We start from the raw sequence: 14,933 nt of genomic DNA, 5'->3' as shown, positions 1-14,933 counted from the left end.
CTTAAAGGAGAGATGGAGAAAACGAACAGCCCAAGTGCTCATTTCTCTCCTCCTGACTGTGAACACAGTGTGAGCAGCCACTCTGAAATGTGACAGCACATCCCCCACCCTCCCCCAACATACACACCACACATACACACACATACACACACACACATACACACACCACACATACATACACACACCGCACATACATACCACACACACACACACACACACACACACACACACACACACCAGGGTGGACTGTGTCCCCTCACAGAGCCACAATTAACCCTTTCATCCTCAAGTTGCTCTTGTTGAGTATTTTTCACATAGCAAAGAGGGAAAGGTACTAATACATTTGTTTAGAAATATAGCATAACCAAGATGTATGTTTTTCTCTAAGCTTTACTCGGCATGGCCATATTACCATGGAACAGGATAATCAGCCTTAGCTTTAGACTTGGGACTGACTGTTCCTATTGAGGGGCACAGTTCAGTGAATAAGGATCTTGACTTTGTATCAACTCTTCAGATTGGTGCTTCTTCTTAACGATTATTTTTTTAATAATTTATTTTAACCATTTATATGCTTCCACACGTGTCTGTTGAGAGCCCTCCACGCCAGAGCCCATCCTTAAATGTTTTTAAACCCCAAGCAGAGGTTTACACGTCTCCTTGACCTTGGCTGTTCTTCGTACTGTTAAGTTTGGAGCTGATCTGCCAGCCTCTCTCCACAAAGCCACATAGCAGCAGTGAGAAGCTCGGGCATGATGGCATTTATTCTGGGGGGCTGCCTGAGGTTGCCTTTGCTTTTGTGCCCCTGGTCTGCAGTAGAGCTGTGCTCTCTAATCCCCTTAAACCAAGTAATCGGTGTTTGGTCTACTCTGTGTGAATCCTGCATGAAGCCACAGGACTCCTTTGTGGAGTTTCTGAATGACTGAAATTAGCAGGCTGCGGGGTAGGACTGTTCACAACAGTCGATGCATTTTGTTCTCTTGGAGGAATGGCCACTATTAGACCACATCCCTCCCACCCCCGCCTTCCCTTTTGAATCGCCCTTGAAAAATTGGCCAGATATTCACTGCAGTTAATCGTATCCTGGAAACAGAATCACTTGAGAGAGGAAGGCTTCACCCACCACACCATCTCTCTTTAGCACAGCCTGCTCAGAATGCTCTCTGGGCTTAGTAATTCAAGCCAGGTGTTAGCTGTTGTCCTTTTAAAACTGTGTGTTCTTGTAACACACAGCTGCCTTGTTCTAGTGCACAGGGTCAGCGTGTGAGGATGTCAAGGAGCCCATGACCGAATTCACTACCTAAGCATCTCAGCCATGGGTTGAGACAAGGAATCAGTATGACCCAGGGTTTTTGCTGTTGTTGTTGAGTTGTTTTGTTTTTTGGGGTTTTTTTTTTTTGGGTTTTTTTTTTTTTTTTTTTTTTTTTTTTTGGTTTTTTTTGTTTTCTCCCCTCCCTCCCTCCCTCCCTCCCTCCCTCCCTCCCTCCCTCCCTCCCTCTCTCTCTCTCTCTCTCTCTCTCTCTCTCTCTTTCTTTCTCAAAAGCAAAAGACAGAATTCTACAAAGATTGTTGAAAGTGCAAAAGACTTTGGCTAGAAGATGAAGGGGTGGAAACACCATAAACTGTTTATTTCCCATTATCCTGAAGAGAATTTGGGATGAGGGGAGCCTGCTTTGAATCTGCTCGTGTCCTTGGTCTAGGTGGTTGGCGCTGCCCAGGGGCCCTCTCTGAGGGCAGGCAGGGGCTTGGGAAGAAGGAACATTCTTGGTGATTCCTGTGGCTGTGCTCTGTTTAAGACCAGCTGTTCACACATCCTGGTCACCACAATAGAGAGAAACTGAAAGATCCCTTTAAACTGTCTGTCTGTCTGTCTGTCTGTCTGACCTCTGATGTGGCTTTCAGTAGAGTTAATGTAAGTCATGTGATAAGTCGCGTTCCTGAACTTGACAGATATGCCAGGGAAGCCGTGACAGGGTTCACAGTGAAGAGAGCGCTGTGGAGACCCTGTGGAAAGTGGCTGGTGCAGAAAATGGATGAAACGGGAAGTGTGGAAGTCACCGTATCAGGCCGTCAGGGCTGGGTTGGCTAAGAGCGCCACAGTGACCTAAACTTCTGGTTAGGAATTGAGTTCTTGATATCAGTGAGGACTTGCTTTGCTCTTTAAAGTAGTTATCACAAATGTCTACAACAACAAAAACGTGTCTTTCTACAATCTTAACACGCTTCATTTTAAAGAGATGTTTTGTAGCTCAATGCAAAGTTTAAGGAAGGAAGGAGAGATAACACTGTGGTGTTTGAAGAAGCCACAAGGAAGCATAAGTTTACTTAAAAACCTATACCCAGGGGCTGGAGAGCAATGGAGAACATTGGCTGCTCCTCTAGGAGACCTGGGTTCAATTTCTGGCACCTACTTGGTGTCTCACAACTGTAACAATAGTCCTAAGGTGAGCCAGGGCCCTCTTCCAGCCTGTGCGGCTACCACATGCATGTGGTGCACAGACATACAGGCAAAACACCTATACATCCGTAAAATGAAATGAAAAAAAAACCACACATATAAAATGTGTGTGCATATGTCTGGTTTAACTGGAGCCAGCGCCATATGGGTGATAAGAGTCCTCCCAGGAGCAGTAGTCGGTCGTATACTAAAACCCCAGTGCCAGGCATAGGAAAGCTCTCTTTGGGGGTCCAAGAGACCCTCAAATAAACACTGTAACACATTGCCCTTACCCACTGATGTGTCCCAGAACTCGGAGCTAAGTCCCTATTGCAGGAAACTCCATGTACTTTGGACAGTTGAGGGGTGTGATCTGGGACTGGTCTGGAAACCTCCACCCCTAAGACTGGCTCTCTGAGGATAGGGAGGTGCTGTGAAAGCTGTCAGGAGCAAAGCCATCAGCCGTCCTACCCAGTTGTAGAGTCTGCGGACCGTGACAGTGACTGGCCCAGCAAGATCTCCCCGGTGGTGCTCTGTGCCACTTTATTGTGGGGTAACCAGCAGCTGCATTGTTTGACCAAAACTTAACTTCGTACATGTAAAGTTTGACACAGAAGCCTACAGGATACTTCTTCTCCGTGAAGCAACCATTTAGTTCCTAGCCTTGATTATAGGTTCTTATCTCTCCTGACGGGCAGGAGAGGACTGAGGAACAGAAAAATGTGGGGGTGATCATTTTGGCACTTTTTTGAGATATTTTTTCTGGCACTCTGTTCTCCTAAGTTCTAGAGAAGCCTTGGCATGTTTTTAGCATCATTTATGATTCTTTGTCAGAACAGGCTTGGTTTTTATTTCGTGCGCTCTGACAAGAACACAGATGTTTCCAATCCTTTTTGATTACTCTGGAAAGGTCTTTAAAAAAAAAAAAGTGCCAAAAATATAGTCTACTTTAACTCCCCTTCCTAGGCAGCCCTCCCCCACCCCTACCACATTTGCTCGAGCAGCTTGACAAGTTAATGAGACTCTGGTAAGGAAGCAGCCAGCGCAGGGCTCCTTCGAGAGCAGCAACATGAGCCACTGGGGAAAGGCTGGAGTTCTCACTGGAGAGCTCAGTGACAGAGCTGGCTGTCCTCAGTCATGGGGCACTGACTGGGGCTGGACCACCAAAACCCACCAAGGGCAGGGCTTGGCTTGTGGCTGGGCTGACCCTGTCCAGCTCCATCGGCTGACTCTGTTTTCACTGGGAAAGGGAACATTTCTCCTCTTTGCTGAGGAGTTAACCACTTCCGTATCGTGGGGTTCTGTGAGGGAAATTCTTTCCCCAGCTCGGTCTCTACTTTTGGCATTTCGATGGCTTCTTTATCTGTTCATGGACTAATGGAAATTTCATCATGGCTTTCCCACAAAGGAGTTTGTAAAGATCTAGAAGGGAACTTAAACAGTTGTGACCTAGTGAAGAGGCTCATTCGGTCTGTTACTTCATGGGGGAAAGAGCTGTTGTTTCTGCCCTTTGTGGTCGTCTGGCAGACATGCTTTTAACTCTGAATCCCCAAACTTTCTCATAAGAGGTAAGCTGCTCGGAAGGAGGGTAGAGCCACACATGGGCGAGTTCTTCCTACAGCCTGCCAAGCATTCTGTGTGCTTTGCACCTCACGGGTACACAGCTCTTGCAGTAATCTGCAGGCCCTGTTCTATTTGCCATGGTGGTGACCACGCCTCTCTCTTCCCCTAGTCTTGATACAAAGATTCACAGAAGAGGGACACAGAGCTGCTTTCTACTGAGGAGGAGACACGTACATGCACAGACACGCACACAAAGGAGCAGACACACAGGCACACATGCACATGCACACACAGGAACAGATACACATGCACACACAGGAACAGACATGCATGCACACACAGGAACAGACACACATGCACACACAGGAACAGACACACAGGCACACTTGCCCGAGCACGCGCACACACACACACTTATATACACAGGCACACACACATACAGGAACAGAGACACATACACATGCACACACGCACACACACACACCTACATACATGTGCATGTGTGCACAGACACACACACACACAGACTGACTATTCATTTCAAAACTGAAGTATAAGTTGTTTCAGGGAAAAGCCTCAAGGGTGGCAATGATGGGAGCAACTCCCCAGAGACAGTAGGTGGGACTTGGAGAGAGAATGGACACAAGGAGCTCAGACCCCAGGGCTGGCAGTGTGGACCATCTTCAGTGCACAGGACGTATCTCAGGAGCAACTGTCAACATGTAGATGGGGATTTAAGCCCTGTATCAAGAAAATTGTACCTTTGAAGGGGAAGATCCGTGCTTTTTTAAAGGCTGCCCTGACAGTATTCGTTGTTCCTCGGGACAGAACAGAGAGCTGGCTGTGTACAGGGAGACGGCCGGAATCACTGGAGAAATTCAAATGAAGTAACCAGTGTGGGGTTTGCAGGGGACGTCATCAGAAAGCCACCCTTGAGTCCACTTGACACCTTCTGGAGGAGGAGGGAAATTCATTGAAGTTGGGTAATTTCCTGGTGATTGCACTGCCCAGAAAGCAACACCGGAAGAGAAACGCCCACAGGGATGCTATGAGCCATATCCCAGCTTCCCCGGCGGGGTGAAAAATCGGAAGCATGGGGTCACCAGCATGAGGATGAGGCTAGACAGCCCACATGGGGACAGTGGAGAAGCAGGCACAGTGGAACCTGGGGATATCCTGAGGACAGAGAGCCAGTCACGGGATTCTTATGTAGGAGCTGATGAGTCCTGTGCCCAGAGCTAGCAGTCCAGCGGAGCAGCCTACCAGGAGGACACAGCCATGCCGGGACAACAGCAGTGGGAGGGTCATGTTCTTGGGTTTCAAATGCAAGCATGTGTGTTCATGGAACTTGTGGCTGTGCTGCAAACAACCTACATACTACTAGTCTGCGTCAGGAGGGAACATGGGAGTGAACATACGTGAGCAGGGAAAAAGGGGGTCACAGGTTCAGGGGTTAGCTCCTGCAGCTGTGGGAGGGCGGGTGCACGGAGGAGGCTCACCCGTACAGACCGCTGCCATCTGTTTGTTTCTAAGGGTTCTAGGTCCACTGAGTCATGCATTCTCCATCCTCAAAGAGTGCAGTTCACTCGTGCATAACGTCCAGAGAACTAGCGAACGCTGCGTAGATTCCTTAGGGGTGACTGGGACGGAGCCGAGCGCTCTGAGGGGCCTGAGGAGAAGTACTCCAGGGTCAGTGCTGGGGCCACTCAGTCCGTCTTTGGAGCCATTCCCTTCCTGATCTACAGATACTCAGAGAGCCTGTGTGCGGAGCAGTGAGGGGTGCTCTAGGCGCTCACAGCTCTGAAAACCTGCGGAACTTCATCTCACTTTATTGTCCATTTCATGATTTCTTTCTCCCCCTGAGCAGCCTTTCGGCAGTTTTATTACTTTGTTCTAAGTTTAAAGATGAGTGCACAGCATTTTAAAAGAGGGAGCTAGAGTGTCTCGGGTTCGGAGGGATTTGGAAGTGCATGAGAAATCCCACCGGACTGACTCAGAAAAACCCCAGCCTCACAACTCCTAAGGAAAGGGCAGGACGTAGCCTTAGCCTCACTCTGGTGATGCCTTTAACCCCACTGCAGAGATTCAGGCAGAAGGTGACATTCCTAGTCAAGTTCGTAGCCACGTCTGGCTGAGTGGCGCTGCTTGCTGACCTGTCCCTCTCTGTCCCTCCCAGCTCTCTGGCGGCTGCGAGCTGACCGTGGTGATCCATGACTTCACGGCCTGCAACAGCAACGAGCTGACCATCCGGCGCGGCCAGACCGTGGAGGTTCTCGAACGGCCTCACGACAAGCCCGACTGGTGTCTGGTGCGCACCACTGACCGGTCCCCGGCAGCCGAAGGCCTCGTGCCCTGTGGCTCTCTGTGCATCGCCCACTCCCGAAGCAGTATGGAGATGGAGGGCATCTTCAACCACAAAGGTAAGCCAGACCCTGCGGGGGAGAGGGGGAGGGGGCGCGAGCACAGCGAGGTCTCATCAGCTCTGCAGGCGAGACTGGATTCCTCCCATTGCTAAAACTGTGATCCCCCTTTGCTGAGGTGGAGGAGTGACACAGGACATCAGCTTTAGAGGGGCGGCCCTCGGGGCCAGTGCCGTTTGTGAGCGGAGAAGGAACAGGCTCTGTTTTCTTGAAGTAGGCAAGGAGAGCAACAGGCACAGAAGCGGGGACCGGACCCAGCCGCTCTTCAGCCAGGTTTCCACATGGTCTCTCTGTGCTTAGACTAAATACCTGGAGACCGGATCTGGGCCTGGGATCTTTAGCCAGTCGTCTTGTAGTTGTGGAGATGAAGAGCCTGAGGCTAACCCAAAGCTCCAGAGTAGCGTGCCCAAGGAGAATGGAGCCTGCCTTATAGGCCTCGGTGTTCCTGAGCTAAGAGGCAGCTTTTGGAGATCCACTTTAAATTGGGAAAGCCTGTTGTATTTCTTCCCCTCTAAAGCGTCAGAGACAAAGCGGCCTGCTGAGTGTCAGCGTTCCTATGGAGATGGGAAAAAGTCTTTATTCCAAATGCTCACCTTGGAGGCTTCAGGGCCGAAGGCTTTGCGTGCTTAAGAGTGGCTTGTCTCAATGGAGGTGTGCTGAGGTGGGAAAGCACACTAGAGTTTGTGGAACAGACACTGCACCACCACCGTTTACTCCTTACGTGTTGAATAGGCAAGCTCCGGGGGCAGGGGGTGGGGCTAAGCAAACCGCATTGTTTAAATCAGCATTTCTTTTTCCATTCTCCAGTCTGACAGTAGAAAGTTCATGCTTTGTGCCTGTGGAGGAGCCTAGCTTTCTTACTCATCTTAGAGTTTCTGGAGACGTCCTGCCCTGTGAGGAGCACCGGTGTGTAGCTCATCACGGGTGCAGTGGGCGGCATGGCCCCCGTCAGCCTCGCGTACGATATGGAAGGTGGATAGGTCTTCCGGGGAACAGAGCTTTGAGACATCACTCCATCTACCATAGTCATAACTGTAGAATCTCCTAGCTTTCTCCTCCCCTCCACTGTCTCCACACAGTCATCCCGACAGTCCAGTACTGTCCTCTAGACAGTGGCTTAATTCCGTCAGTTGAATGACATTGCAACAGGACGTGGGTCCCCAGGGCCAGCATATGAGCACACCGACATTTAGTGAGGCTCAGGATAAATGAGACCACGAAAGGGCCAAGTATTGCTTTTCTTCTTTCTCTGGAGACTCTAGGTTTAGAGCAGCGTAGGCCTTTCTGTGACCAGGAGCTGGAACTCAGGAGAAGCCCCCCAGCGCCGAACTCCACCTCCCTAGCCCATGGCTGGCCGGGGTTACATGATTCATTTTAGTCCTTGAGCTTGGGTTGGAAATAAGAGTTTCCCTGTCCTCCTGAGGAGCCCTGGTGACTTTGAACATGCTGCGCACGGCCCTTGGACTGAAAGATGGCCTCTCCTGCCCCGTGCTCTTTACTTCCTGGTGCCCACAGTTGCAGATAGCTGAGAGGAGGAACACTTCTGTATCCAGCACCCTCAACTGTGCCGAGAACTCCAGTGAACACTGGGCTTGTTATTTATAAGTGGCTGTTTGGTTTTTCTGCCTGAATTCGTTTGCTGCTGTCTGTTATCTGAATACCATCCCTTCTATTCCCAGGCTGCTAGTGCCCTATCCTAGCTGTCCTACTGTGAGCACGGTGGGCAGGCAAGCGCTCATCTGTCTGTCTGTCTGTCTGTCTGCTCCCTCGGTGTCAGGACTTGCGCAGCCACAGAGCGGTAGCTGAAGGGAGGAGAACCTACTTCTGGGTCTTTGCGACAGGCTTTCAGACAGACACTTCTGCTGAGGTCAAGCCCAGGAAACGTAGCCTTGACCAGAGTTTTCATCCCGTAGACCAGAGGCCTTTGTCAGAAAGCCCAGGGAACCAGAGGGGTCTGAGGTAAAAATGACACCCAGAAAGGATCCGTGCCCTTCCAAGCCCTTTACCATCTCGGGAAGCACGGTGCCTTGAGCTGCCTCTGATCAGCCTGTAGCCCATCCTCATACTGTGTATGCAGAGAAGGGGGCATGCCATTGTAATTGGTAAGATATTGGGGTGTACTGGGCCATTGGTGCCTGCTGTGTTGTGTGTATTCTCACCTGGTACCTGATGTGAGCCTCCTTTCCTTGTAAGAGCTCTGGGCTTGTGGGGGTGCAGGGTAGCAGTGACAAGGTAAGCCACAAGCCAGTGCTTTCTCTCCAAGCCCAGTCTCGTCCTTCTGTGGCTGCGTCAGACCTCTGTGGCAGTGACAAATCAGCAAGTTGTCTGTCAGGCTCCACCCCCACAGCAGTCCTGAGCACGGAGACATGACCACTATGTGTGCGTATTTCTGTCAGTAATCCCTAAACATGGTGTCTTAGCGGTCCAGTCTTAGCACTCACCCGTCCAGGCAGAATGAGGGAGCACATTGCTTCCCAGTTCAGTCTTGGCAGCTCTTCTCATAACACCCTGTCCAAACGGCTTAGATGTCCATGCTCTTTAAGGGGTTAACTGTCTGGTCACTGGTGAGGAACAAGCTGCTTCAAGGTGGCTAGACAGGTCTCCATGCTTACTCTGAGTGGAGCTCAGGTTTTCTTGGTGGCCCTGGGTCTGTGCTGGACAGGGAGAATGCCTGTGATTTGTGAGGACCAGGTGTCCTGTCTCAAGACATACCTGTCTATATGGCAATTTCAGGAGGACAAAGATGCAGCTCACATAAATCAACTCAAAGGGAAGCTCAGTCACCCAGCTTACAGTTCAACGTGGTTTTGGGTGTGAAACTAAACTCAGCCATGAACATTATACCTCAGAGAGAGAGCTCTCCCTGGTGTGGAGGAAGATTATTCTGGAAGAGTACGTTTCTGCTATCCTCTGCAGGCAGACAGATGGCCTGGGGTGTTGACACTACCCTGGCCTGGCTGTCATTCTTCGTCATAGCATCTTAGTCACCGACTCAGCAGACAGCGCTTGTACTAAAATAGAATGTGGCTTCAGCAAATCCTGGCTCGACCAGTCTCCTGTCTGTGGTCTGTCCCGTCTGCTGGGACTTCAGAGTTGAGAGCTGGCCTCCCTGCAGAGGGCCCTGCCTTAGCTTGAAGCATGCACCTCACACCAAGAACCACCAGTGGCCTTATCCCCTTGGTAACAGGCTTTGACAGGCTGGAAGTAGATGTCAGGTAATCTCTGCTAAACTCCAGTAAAGCCAAGGGATCCTCCCCTCCCAGCGTCTGGACTTGCAAAGCTTCTGTTCACCTTGTTACACAGGTAAATAGGAATATCAGAAATGTCTGCATTTCCTATAAGACCGTTTCAGAACATCTATGCCTAGGATAGGTCTGTCTGGGCCGTTAGTATTCTTGTATGTATATATGTATGTATGTATGTATGTGTGTATGTATGTGTTCATTTTGTGTGGGACTAAGACTTGAATCCAGGATCTGGAGATTGCTATGCAAGTACCCTCCCACTATCCCAGTCCACTGTTTTGTTTTTTATTCTGAGACAGGGACAGGGCCTTTCTCTCTCTGTCTAGTGCCGTGGCATTTCTCAAGTTACTCAGCTTTACCAGTTGCCCAGGTAGGCCATCCTCCGTCCTCAGCCTCCTGGGTACCAGAGATTATAGGCCCAAACTCCCAGCCCCCAGAAGCACCTTTATTCTTTCAAAACCAAGAACATTCCAGAGGGCCACTCAGTGGCTGCAGTACACCAAGGCAAGGTTTGCAAAACTGAGGATGTTCAGGAAAAGATGCCGTTACCAACATCCCTCAGCATGAGTCTGTCACTATTCATTGCTAGTTTTATTTTTGTATTCTGATAAAATGTGGATCTGTCTTAGCATACGCTTGGGAAGATCACCTGGACAGGTGTCCTGTGTCCTAGCATGAACCCCATTCATTGTCCTCTTGTCCCTACAGCCCTACAACAAGCAGGATGTGTCAGAATAACACTATCAGCCCCGCCCAACCATTTCAGCAGAGCAGGGCTTTTCGAGGAGGTCTGTGCCGAGGTTAGCCTTGTGATTCTGGCTGTTGTGGGGAGTGCTCACAACTGCCCTTTCCTGTCAGGAGCCCTGAACGCTGACCACTTCTCTTCCTGCTGATTTTCCATGCGTGGGCTAGGTGCTTAACATTCTCACCAGCTCCTGCCATCCTGAGTTTCTGTTCCTTAGAAAGTTTCTTGGAATAAAACTAATTCAAGTTTATATCTTCTCCTTATGCCATCCCATAAAGAGATGACAGGTGGGCTTTCTGCTAGTGCTTTGATGTGTCGAGAAAAAAAAAAAAGGACGCCTACTTAGATAAAGCAGCTACACTCTGAGTGCTTATAATTATAGTGATTTTTTTTTCTCCTTTGGATGGGGAAAAATAAGGAACACAAACAAGAGGAAAAAAAATCTTTTGTCTGGTGACTGAGGCCCCAAACTAGCAGCTGAAACCCAGTCACCACAGCAAACCGTATGCCAGAAAGAACTGTTTGTGGTTTCTGGCTTAACCACGGAACCTGTGGGGACGTGGGAAGGTTCACACTGGCAAACAGGCACAGGACCTCACTAATGGCAGCCTTTCCTTCAGTCCACATGAAAAGTAAGGAAGTTCCCCTGCATTTGGAATTCCCCGAAATGTCGTCCTTCCTCTTTCTCTCCTCTGTCCAAGTTTTGGCTGTGTTTTCTTTTCTGTCCTCTGTTAGACGGTGTCACTTGCTTGTTTGCATACCAGCCTTTTCAAACTAAACTACCCAGGCTCCCGTGCCCTGCCTGTTGCTAACTAGTGACATGGCCGCGCACCTGGCAGCTGGCTTCCTCGTGTCCTGCAGGCTCTGAAGTAATGTGTGATGCTGCCATCATCCTGAAGCCAGTCTTGAGTTTACAGTTCTATGTGAGAGTGCCTTCTCAACCCTTTGCTTTTAACCAGCATCTTAAAAACCGGATTCACTGTACTCCCCACACCCCGAACCATTTGCCCATCTTCCCAGTTCTTGGCAACCGCCTCTCACTTTCTGTTTGGGGGTGGGGGACAGGCTTACTTTATTTAGCACAATGTGTTCAGGGTTTATCTTCTCCCTTCACATCTCTGAACATCCTTCCTTATGCCTGGTCTTGTACTCTTATACATATACATCGCCTTGATGGATATTTGCTGTCCACAGGACATCCAGATACCTCCTTAGGTCCCTGCTGTGGGCTTGTGGGTGTTAGTCCAGAAGTGGGATTACTGGACAGCTAGCTACTATATCGTGTCTTCCCTCAGGCGTGTTTTTAAAGCTAATCCCCATCAAGTTGGTCTTAACAGGTGGGGCTGGGGCGGGGCTCTCAGGATCAGACTCTGTGTCCTTATGAGGAGCCCCAGGGACCCTTTGTCCTTCCACCAGGTGAGGGCACAGGCCTCATCTCTGAGAGACCTTACTGAGTCTGCTAGAACCTTCACCATGAACGTGTGCTGCCTTCAAATGCCCCGTTTTAGGCTATGTTTTTGCTGTTGCAGCCATAGGAATAAACAGAGTTACACAAAGCCATCTTCAGCTTCTGGAGAATGTCATAGCTGTGCCTTGCTGGGTTTGTGTCAACAATATCTTTCAAATAGACTGTCTTTTCTCCATCCCTGCATACCCACACACTATTCCTGTGGGACAGTTTTCCCCCAGGCCATCCCCAAACGTCTCTGTCTGTCTCATCACACCAATCAACACCATCTCTAGGAAAAGCCTAAGAGAGCCGTTCATGCAGTGATGTGTGGAACAGAGGCTCAACAGGATCATTCTTGATCTAGCTCACAAGTGTCTCCCCACATCAGGGTGACCCGGAAAGAACCGGCACAGTCTTAAAAGGTTCCGTGGTGGATTACAGGGAAGCTGTCAGAGAACTCACTGGAACATCTTTAAACAGATTTCAGGGAGTGATGGCTGTGTGTGTCAGGCTAAGCCTACAAACATCACAGCAGACAGAACTGCAAATAAACCGTGGGCTGGTTAAAAAAATAAAAAGAGCAGAGAAACTCCCTGCACAACCACACTGAAAGTGGGCACGTTGTGTGCCTGGGTCACAGATGGGTATGTTGAGGATTCCCCAGCTGGAGCACCGGCTCGGCAAGGTGGTAATGAGAAAAGCAGATGCTTCTCACTTGTAATTCCACTGTGTGGTTCTGCAGTAACATCATAGACTTTCTGGGGCCATCCAAAGAAATAAATACTGCTGTGCCAAAGGCTACTCCTGAAATACTTTGTAATGTCTTGGGATGGACGGACGGACGGATGGCCAGGGCCTGTGCTGGAGCCTGCGAGCTCTGCAGCCCATTCTGACCATTACCACGTGAATAACCACTATGTCAGTATGACGTAAGCGTGTTTACACTGGGTGCAAATTATAGTGTGTCTGAGGGCTTATCCTCCACGGATACTTCCCTCAGCTCATCCCTGTTCACAGGGCTCCTGATGTCTGGGCAGGTGAGGTCATGGCTGTGCCTGACAACTTGTGTTCTCTACTCCGTGGGTTTAGGATGAGGCCAGGTCTCCTCCTCACTCCCATATGTCCCTCCTCCATGTTGTGCAGATGAGGCAAGGGACATGACCCTCCCTGAGGTCTACAGATGGGGATGGGGACTTCGTAATGTCACCAGGTATGTTTACACTCAAGAAGCCACACCCAGGCCTTCCATACTCCCAGCTGACCCCAAAACACAGGGTGTGCCTGAGTGTCTTTCCCTTGGAGACCAAACAGTAGTAGTGATTACCATACCCATCCAAACCCCAGCCCTCAGGACAGCTCCAGCCCTTCTGGTCACAGTATAGGCAGAGGAAGACTTGCCCCAACTCATCTAGCCTCGCCCTCTGCTTCTCCTTGGATAGGTAGATCCCAGCTCCAAGGACCTCAGTAGCATGGAGCCAGTCCGGGCTGCACCTCAGACACCAAGTGCAAGTTCTTTTTTGGAGCCTGCTCTGACCTAAGGGTGACTTACAGTGCACCCCCAACTCCAAAATTCCTCATCCTGGGAGCAGCCCCTTAGACAAGGATGAGTACCCACGGCCATCCACAAGCCTAGTCCTACATTCCTCCTAAAGTACCTCTTAGGATTTTCTTCCCTTCGCTCACCCATCGGATGACTCTCAGCTCCCTGTCTCCGATAAGACTGAAATAACTCTTGACTTTTAAATGACCTAAAACAGTTCCAAAAACTGTTGGCTATCAAAGTCTTTAGTGACATTAACAAGCATTTCCAGTGTGTTTGAGCATGTGCGTCATACCACAGGGACCCTGCCACCAGAGAACACCCCAGGTTCACTGAGGCATTTCAAATTCATACCTGCCCACGTGTTCTTAAAGACAACGCACAATGGAGATCTGTGTGCAGGCTTTTAATTCACTCGGAAAGAGCTCCGTTTTATTCTGTTTGAACAGCTGCTAATGTAAATCCCTGTGGGAAGAAAAACTCAAGAACATGGAGTCGCACCAAGAATGAAAAACGTTGCCCCTCTCCTGGGCACTGCATATCCAGGACTGAGTAATGAATACCAGCCCCGTGATTAAGAAGTGCTTTCCGCAGAGCATATAATTACGGAGCCACACAGGCCGCTATTATTCTGCCGAGTGCCTCGTGTGGGGACCACTTTCCTGTTCCAGCTTTACATTAAGTGTTTCTCAAAACAGGAACAATCTAAGAGTGGGCATCCATGTTAGGTCGTCCCAAGAGGACGGATGTAGCCAAGTCATACACAGTGAGTGAGAAACCCATCTTCCCATACCTGTTCTAAATGGCCTGCTAGGCAGTAAGGCACGCCTGCTGAAGTCCTAGCACTTGGGGCAGAGATAGGATTGTGAGTTCAAGGCCCGTTTGACCTACCTAAGAATACCCTGTCTTCAAAACAAACAAACCAATAAGCCATAGGTGCTGGGTTAGGGAAAACAGAGAAACAGGCAGCAAGCATAGCAGGGGATGGGTAACAGGCCAACAGGGCTGTGGGAGGTGCTGGGTCTTTGAACCTTCTCCTACCTCTCGGTCTCTGGACGATAGACTTTAAAACTGACATTACGTAGACCAGAGTACAGATAACCAGTCAGATGAGGGCCTCCTTCAGTGTGTCCAGCCTGGAGAGTAAGAGCTGTCAGAAACGGGGTGCGTACGACGGGAGTTCATGCGCCGTGCCCGTGAGTGCAGCTGCATGGAGGGAATCCGATCTGTTTCCTCAGGTTTGCCCTTGATTCCTGGTGCTGCTCAGCTGCCACGGCCCTGAGGAAACTTTACTCAGGCTTCCGGAGATGGGCCTGGCAGACTAAACTGACTGTGTGTCCCTGTGTTCAGAGAAATTTGAGGTGATGCTTTGGCCGAGGTCCTGGGCTAACTTGCATAACACAAAAAATTTGGATAGCTTTGGCTATAGGTGGTCACTCTCTGCTAAGATACACAGAGAGCGGGGTACTGCAGCCTAATTCTTTTTCAACTAGAAGAAAAAGAACCTACGTCAGAGAAGAAAGCCATAATATT

General features: G+C 49.7%; 1 protein-coding gene across 2 annotated transcripts in view; it reads left to right on the top strand.

Annotated features, from left to right (window-relative positions):
* TRIO (trio Rho guanine nucleotide exchange factor) overlaps positions 1–14,933 on the top strand; it is a 276,470-nt gene that overhangs the window by 199,357 nt on the left and 62,180 nt on the right. For both annotated transcript variants that reach the window (XM_080933897.1, XM_080933896.1), the window contains exon 34: positions 6,177–6,420. In XM_080933897.1, coding sequence (XP_080790023.1) covers positions 6,177–6,420 — 244 coding nt within the window. The remainder of the gene's footprint in view (positions 1–6,176; positions 6,421–14,933) is intronic.

This window comes from Micromys minutus (genome assembly GCF_963924665.1).
Source record: "Micromys minutus genome assembly, chromosome: 20".
NCBI lineage: Eukaryota > Metazoa > Chordata > Mammalia > Rodentia > Muridae > Micromys > Micromys minutus.
The sequence above is the reverse complement of the archived record's forward strand: the minus strand, read 5'-3'. Positions and strand labels throughout refer to the sequence as shown.